Here is a 7,564-nt window from a genome sequence, read left to right as displayed (position 1 = left end):
ACCCGACAATAGTAGAATGATCTAGACTGTTCATATAGCGGGCCCTACCATGAATAAAAAATTGTGTTCAATTGAGCAGTTTCAACCCTTCGATTAGAACTGAATAATTGATATCGTAGATCATCATCTGATCAGTGAACTAAAAATCAATTAGATGAAGGCTATTAACTATTGATGTTGGCACTACGATATCATAATAACTGCACAAACTCAGCTTGTCTTTTCTTATTTAAACACCTGTCAAGGTTATAATAGTTCCCGAAAAGCTCTCAGAAGAAAATTAGAAAAGAAAGACGAACTGAGTTGGTGCAATTTTTTAAAACATGGTAGTGCCAATATCACTAGCCTAGATGAATAATTTAGATCATGTTAATGCCAGGGGTGGGCCAGATAACAATTTTTCCTACATGTGTACATTATGGTACGTTTTCCATAAAGAGTCGAATTTACAAAGCATACCCACATTGGCAATTTCCTAATTTGGATTAGATTTATTTACTTGGAGGCCAATTCATTTAAAATTAGCAAGGGTATTTTGGTCATTAAAAATTACAGCAAAGCTGTTTCTATCTATTTCGGAAATTCAGGAGCATTTCCCATTGAACTCCGTAATTTTCTGTAACGACAAATACAACCTGTAATTGGAGAAAACAATAAAAAGGAATTTTAAATTTAAAAATTGGTAGTAGGGTAAGGACTTGAGTAAGGTTTGTTTATTTATTGTTATTTTATTTTGCCCAAATGAATTTATAATTTGTTTAATTTCTTTTATTTATTTGGGTGATTTGAACTCAAAGAGAGGGAGCCCTTTAATAGGTCATTTTACCCTTTTAGATGTTGCAGAGAATAGATGGGGTTTGAGGGCTTTGGATTGTTCCTTCTGAAAAATAGAGTAAGATTTTTCTCATGATTAGATCTATTCTAAATATTTATGGGTTTGTTTTTTTTATTGGTTCTTCACTAAATTTGTCTCCATTATTTCTTCCCTTGTTTCAAAAATCAATTTGGGTTTCTCTTATAATCTTCAAAAAATTACTTTTTTTTTTCTAATACAAAACAATATCCTTTAGATATCTTACAAAGTTGAGTTTTTTGGGTCTGGGTTTGGGCTCAAATCTTCAAAAGAGGGTTTTTTTTTTTGTTTCAAATCTGTCATGGATGTTTTTTTTTGTTGGTAGGGAACTTAATTTCTTGCCCTTTATCACCTTCTTTACACTTATTCTTGACAAAGGAAAAAAATCTAATTTTTATTACCAGAAGAAAGGATTCTTTTTTTATGGTTTTTATGATTAGGGAATGAAGATTTTGTTATGTTTGTGGCAAAATTTCTAAGGCTTAGGTTCTGTTATCTATTTTAGGTTAAAAAGTTGCTGTTTTTTAGGTGCTCTTAGAGGATTTTAGGGTAAGTTTAAAGGGTATATGTTGTGTGAATTGCTAAAGCTCAGAAAAAATGAAGAAAAACAATAGACCAGAGATGTTGGTCTCTTTCTTTCTTTCTTTCTTTTTTTGTCTTTTTTCCCTTCTTCTTGTTTTGATGTTTTTTTGTACTTATAGCCTTGGTCTTTTATGATGGCTAAATCTTGCTATGTTCTTTAGATCTGTAGACTCATTGTTAAGAACTGTGTTAATTTGGAAGTTGTCTGTCACACTTTTTTAAGTGTTTTTTTTTTTAATTCACTTATTTTTCTAGTATGTATCTTTATTTAGTGGTCTATCTTAGAAATATTTCATGGTTTCACTCTATCTCAAATATTCTTTGTTAAGAACTGTGTTAATTTGGAAGTTGTAAGTCAGAATTTTTTTTTAGTGTTTTTTAACTCACCTACTTTTCTAGTATTTATCATTTTTAGTGGGAAATCTTAGAAAATTTCCATGGTTTCACTCTATGTCATGTTTGGTTTCTGCAGTGACTGGATATACAATGGACTTTTCTGAGTCTACAAAGATTGTTTTCAACAGAATCCAGAGCCTCGAGCCTGAACATGTCACAAAAATTATTGGGTTCCTTCTTCTACAAGATCACGGTGATCGTGAAATGATTCGATTAGCATTCGGCCCTGATAGTTTGATCCATTCTCTAATTAATAGAGCTAAAACTGAGCTTGGATTGTCCCCCAAACCGACCATTTCAACTCCAATTCAACCTAATCCGCATGCCATTTCTGATCTTCCACTACAATTCACACCTTTTACTCCATCAGCATCTCGTCCGTTCTCTTCTCCCGCAACCTTTCGTGTCACAAATCCTTATTGGGAGCCTCAAGTAGCCAATGATCAACAACCTATTCATAACATAGATTTTGTTCCTCCAGTCTATGTGGATTCACTTGGAGATGACTATCGTCTTCATAACCAAGCTCAAGCTCATTTCTTGAGCTTGGAGGATCAATTAGAACCTGTCAACCATATTGGTCCAGAATTCTCAAGCAATTATTACTACCCTGAACCCACATTGGGCACTTTGAGTGCGAGAACGAGCCGGAGATCACCGAGCCTTCCTGAGTTCCCAGTTAAAACTTGTCACTACTTTAACAAAGGGTATTGCAAACATGGTACTAATTGTAGATATTTCCATGGTCAATCCATGCTCGATAGCTTCTCACAAATCTTAAGTCCAAACCCAAATGAATTGGCTAACGAAGATCATCTGTTCTCACCTGGGTCACTTGAGAAACTAGAATCGGAGCTTACGGAGCTCTTGAAAGTAAGAAGAGGAATGCCTGTTTCGATTGCCTCTTTGCCAATGCTTTATTATGAGACGTATGGGAAGACACTGCAAGCAGAGGGATACCTTACCGAGAGCCAGAGGCACGGGAAGGCAGGTTATAGTCTTACAAAGTTGCTTGCTCGATTGAAGAACAGTATTCGGCTCATCGACAGGTGGATTTGCTCATCCATTAGGGCCTGTTTGGATTACAAGAAAAAATTTCTGCTTTTTTTGTTTAATTGTAAAGAAAAAAATTTCAGATATAAAAATTTTTCTCGAGAAAATTTTCTATTCCCATGATTTAGTGTTACAAAACTGAATTTGTTCGCTACAAATTTGATACTTTTAGAGGGAAGATCATCCTCTTGATCCACTTTGAGGGAAGGATCAGTCCTCCATTGTGCAAAAAGACACAAATTCTAAGTTAATTTCTTCATTGATTTCCACTAACAGTAACCGTGCTTATATAAAGCACTTACAGATAAACATAGACATAAACATAGACAGAGATGGAGATAAACATAAGAAATGATAAATCCTAATCTAAATTAGTATTCTAATCTATATATCCTAACTACTAAATATGATCTTGTTCTCTAAAATGCCAAACCAATTTATTCCACTCTAAGTGAGACCCATCTAGGCATGTAACATTTAGAGGATAATGATGTGACTATATTAATTTAGAGGGATATTATCATAAATTGAAGGTGCCCCTAAAGTAAAATTGAATAGGTTTGGTTCAAGTTAACTTTTTTCAAGTGTAAAAAGTGTGAAACAACCGATTAGTCCAGAAGCCTAAGCCGTTAGAGAAGGTGTTATTTGATCTTTTTATACTTTAACACTCCCCCTCATGTGTGGCCCCTCTTTTTAGGGTTGGCCTACACGTGGCACATGCGGCCCCTCTTTTGGGTTGGCCATTACATGTGGATTTTTAATATCAATGAGTTTTGAACCCAGGCAACTTGCTTTGATACCATATGAAACCATCAATTAGTACAAAAGCGTAAGCCGTTGGAGAAGGTGTTATTTGATCTTTTTAAACTTGAACAAAAAGAGTAAGAAAATTTTGAGATATTTTTCCTTTCCAAACTTTTCCAAAAAAATTTTGCAATCCAAACAAGGCCTTAGAATTATCTCTTGCAGCCAGAAACAAGAGGATGTTCTATGTTGAGATGTCTTTTACCTTAATGTCTTATACTCTTATTGTTGTTATTTTTGCAATTGAGCTGCAGACCACATGGACAACATTCTGTCATTTTAGTGGAGGATGCTCCGAGATATATGGAATACAGGAGTGAGAGGAGTGATCCAGGTGGAATAGTTGCCGGGTCTCGACAGATTTATCTGACTTTTCCTGCCGAAAGCACCTTCACCGAGGAAGATGTTTCCAACTACTTTATGTAATTAGCATGTCATAACGTTCCATGAAAAGCAGACCTTTTCAATTGAATTTCTCTTTATTTATATGTTGTGCTTGTGTTGTGGTCTATCAGGATTTATGGGCCAGTTCAGGATGTAAGGATTCCTACCCAGCAGAGGCGTATGTTTGGGTTCGTAACATTTGTTTATCCAGAGACTGTCAAAATGATTCTAACAAAGGGAAATCCCCATTTTGTCTGTGGTGCTCGTGTTTTGGTTAAACCCTACAGGGAAAAATCGAGGCTCGTTGACAGGTACAGATTCTACTTTCTTTAAATTGACAATGATTATGGCAGTAAACAAATTTCTGGGATTTGCTTTTATCTGTCTTACTTTTTTTGTTCTTCCACTGGTGGTGGTGAATGGATAGAGCTGATACTAGAATGGCTGTTATGATTCTGAGGTCAATGTTCACTCTTTTTTTTTCTTTTTTTGTCTATTTTAGCTTTAGACTAAATCAAAGAAAAAATCATTTTTGTAGAATTGTTATTCTTGGAATGCCAATTCCTCATTAGCTTCATAATCCCAAAGGACAAAGCATGCCCATAACACTAGAACCTCCCACTAAGAAGTTTCAGTGGTGAGAAGGGACAACTCACATACAGATTTTGCATCGGTTTTAGAAACACGGGACAGCAGTTGCATACAAAACACGGTGTCAAACTCCATTCAAAAAAAAAAAAAAAAACACGGTGTCAAACTTTAAACTTGAATTGGAATCAATGATGGCCAAATTAGGGTTTACCAAACCTTTTCAAGTTTAAATGGCTTACATTATAGTTAGACTTTTTGAATGTTCAAGTGCTCAATCAACTTTTGAGTATTTGAGTGAGTTTTTTCGGGCAGTAGAATGAGTTCCATGAATTCTTTAATTACTTAATTTTTTGAGTGCAGGTGACAAGGTTCATTTCATATAAACTGCAGATAGCTCCTGTTTTTCTTGTGCATTTTAGTTTGACCCTTATCTATATCTGATATGTATAGCATACCAGTATGTGCATGAATATTTTTTATAGTCCAACATGCGCCAATTCTCCCTTTGGATGCATGTCTATATTTATGGTGACCAAATCCCAAACCACTAAAGCCCAATTGATCTCATTGGAAGTATGCATGTGTGTGTGCGATGGACCCACTCATTTCTATTGGTGTTTTGGGTTGGGTTCGGGCAAAGCTGGGCTGAATGCGGATTTGAGGTTGTTTGAGTCTTTCAATCATGCACAATGTGGGGTTGTGGTTCAATCGAATAAAAGAGGATATGTCTTTGAATCATGCACAATGTGGGCTTGTTGGTTCAATCCAATAAAAGAGGATATGTCTTTGAATCATGTACAATGTGGGCTTGTTGGTTCAATACCAATAAAAGATGATATGACATACTTCACTTGAAAAATATTTCTTGGTTTTGCATATCATATACCCATGCTCTTATACAGCTTCTAAATCAAAAAAATATATATATATATATATATATATATATATATATATATTTCATTTGTGGAAGTTTTTCTTGTCTCTACAGAAAGTACACAGAGAAATTTGAGCCTCCAATGTATTATCCGTCTCACTTTCTAGATATGGATCCTGGGCTTCATTCGAGTAAGTAGTGTAGATGCCCCATGATGCATCAGATGCCCTTTTTATTCTCTGATCATTTTTAATTGTACCAAAGTTAATATCTGGTTTACTTTTTTTTTTTCCCTTTTAGTTCCAAGAGTCTATGATAACTCGAGATCGCTTAGAAAGCAGCTGATGGAAGAACATGAACAGATGATTGAACTCGGGAGAAGGCGTCTCTCTGAGTTGCAATTATCACCTAAACCACTGACTCATCCTTATCTCAGCTATCCCATGGATGACTTTAAACTCTCAGAAGGTCAATGATTTTCTCTCTAATTCAAGTTTTAAAATACATTTTTGGATCTCCATCCTGAAATTTCACTCCACCTTGAAGTTCGTGCAGATCATAATGAGTTTTCATCGACTGACCGCTTCAACTATCTTCGTGACGTTTTAAACAATGGTTCCACTAGCGACGACAAGGCTAGGCATACAAGCACCAATTACAGTGATCAGGAGAGGTGAGATAAAAAAGTAAACAAAGAAATGAAACCACAAATCTTATTAGATTGCCACCTTGTCTCAGTTGAAAAAAATTTCCATTTCGTAATGTGCTATAGTTACATGACAAACTAGGGGTGCAAATCTGGTTGATTTTTGGGAATTTGTGTTGAGAATTTATCATAAAATCGTGTTGGGTTTGTGTTGATTCCAATTCATTTTCTTGCAAAAGCTCAACCCGATCCGACCCAAGTTGCACCCCTATGACAAAAAACTTAATTTTAGTTGATAATTTTTATACCTTCGCCACAACATCTTTAAGTCCGTGACAAAATTTTTTTTGCTGATGTTGGGGTTCCTTTGTTTTTATTCTTTAAATTTGGGTTGAGATTTTATCAGAAAATCGTGTCGGGTTTAGGTTGATTCCAATACATTTTTTAGCAAAAGCTCAACCCGACCTGACCCGAATTGCACCCCTATGACAAGCAACTTAATTTTAGTTGACATTTTTATAACTTTGCCACAACCTCTTTAAGTCCATGACATTTTTGTGTGTTTTTATTCTTTATTGCAGCAGCCAAGGAATCAATCTCCCAGAGAGTCCATTTGCATCTCCAATAGCAAGCAGCATTTCCAGTCATATAGAGATTTCAAACAGAAGAATTATAGAGGCTAGAGAGTACTTAATTCCATCTATTTCGCCACTTTGATACAACACTTTTTCCCTACTCGCTACTGATCGATCAAGCTCCTCCGCGAGTCTATATACCCAGCTGAAACAGCTGAAACTTTCTTTCTCCCTGTTGGGGGGAGGAGATGCAAAGAAGATGATACAAGAGGTACATGTAACAAATTCTACACTTTTTTTTATTGTAATCACAGAAGCAAGTTGTCTGTGTATCTTAGAATCTGTAATATATTTTGCTTTAGTGGAAGAAAAAACTACAAGTATGCAGGGTTCATAGAAAAAAAAAAGTCGTTGAATCTCCTGCAAAATTTAGAAACAGATGAAAATAATTATTTAAAGATAGAGAAAGTGCTTAGCCTCTTATACCAAACAGCAGCAATGAGTAATTAGTTGATGTAATCCGACCGTGGATCTTCTCATTCTAGTTGATACTTTGTTCATTGAGGACTTTTTGTCTATTCTGGTAATGTAAATCATTTGGTCCCCTCCTACATAACTTAAGGCCACGTTTGGATACCAACAAGATTTAGATTTGGATTTAGTTGATATTTTGAACCGGATCAGATCCTTAGATTTCCAAATCAGCTACAACAGTACAAAAAATTCTGATTTTCAAATCTGTCCTGCGAGACATAATTTGGAAATCAATATTTGGGGCAACTTCCTTCACCATCGCTGCTCCTAGA

General features: G+C 35.4%; 1 protein-coding gene across 4 annotated transcripts; it reads left to right on the top strand.

The window, feature by feature from the left end:
- The first annotated feature begins 685 nt into the window (after nt 1-685).
- Nucleotides 686-7,328, top strand: LOC143855767 (zinc finger CCCH domain-containing protein 18-like). 4 transcript variants are annotated; one of them, XM_077365848.1, is made up of 8 exons: nt 686-892; nt 1,908-2,880; nt 3,943-4,110; nt 4,204-4,383; nt 5,652-5,728; nt 5,838-6,005; nt 6,093-6,210; nt 6,768-7,328. In XM_077365848.1, coding segments are annotated over exons 1-8 (1,818 nt in total). In that variant the 5' UTR covers nt 686-891; the 3' UTR covers nt 6,901-7,328. The 4 variants fall into 4 exon arrangements, with proteins under 4 accessions (XP_077221963.1, XP_077221955.1, XP_077221954.1 ...); XM_077365840.1 differs by having other exon boundaries at nt 6,084-6,210; XM_077365839.1 differs by having other exon boundaries at nt 688-892; nt 6,084-6,210; nt 6,765-7,328.
- The last annotated feature ends 236 nt before the right edge of the window (nt 7,329-7,564 follow it).

The sequence above is a fragment of the Tasmannia lanceolata genome, unplaced genomic scaffold (assembly GCF_043159265.1).
Source record: "Tasmannia lanceolata isolate RefF3 unplaced genomic scaffold, GAP_Taslan_0.1 ptg000003l, whole genome shotgun sequence".
NCBI classification, from domain to species: Eukaryota; Viridiplantae; Streptophyta; class Magnoliopsida; order Canellales; family Winteraceae; genus Tasmannia; species Tasmannia lanceolata.
The sequence above is the reverse complement of the archived record's forward strand: the minus strand, read 5'-3'. Positions and strand labels throughout refer to the sequence as shown.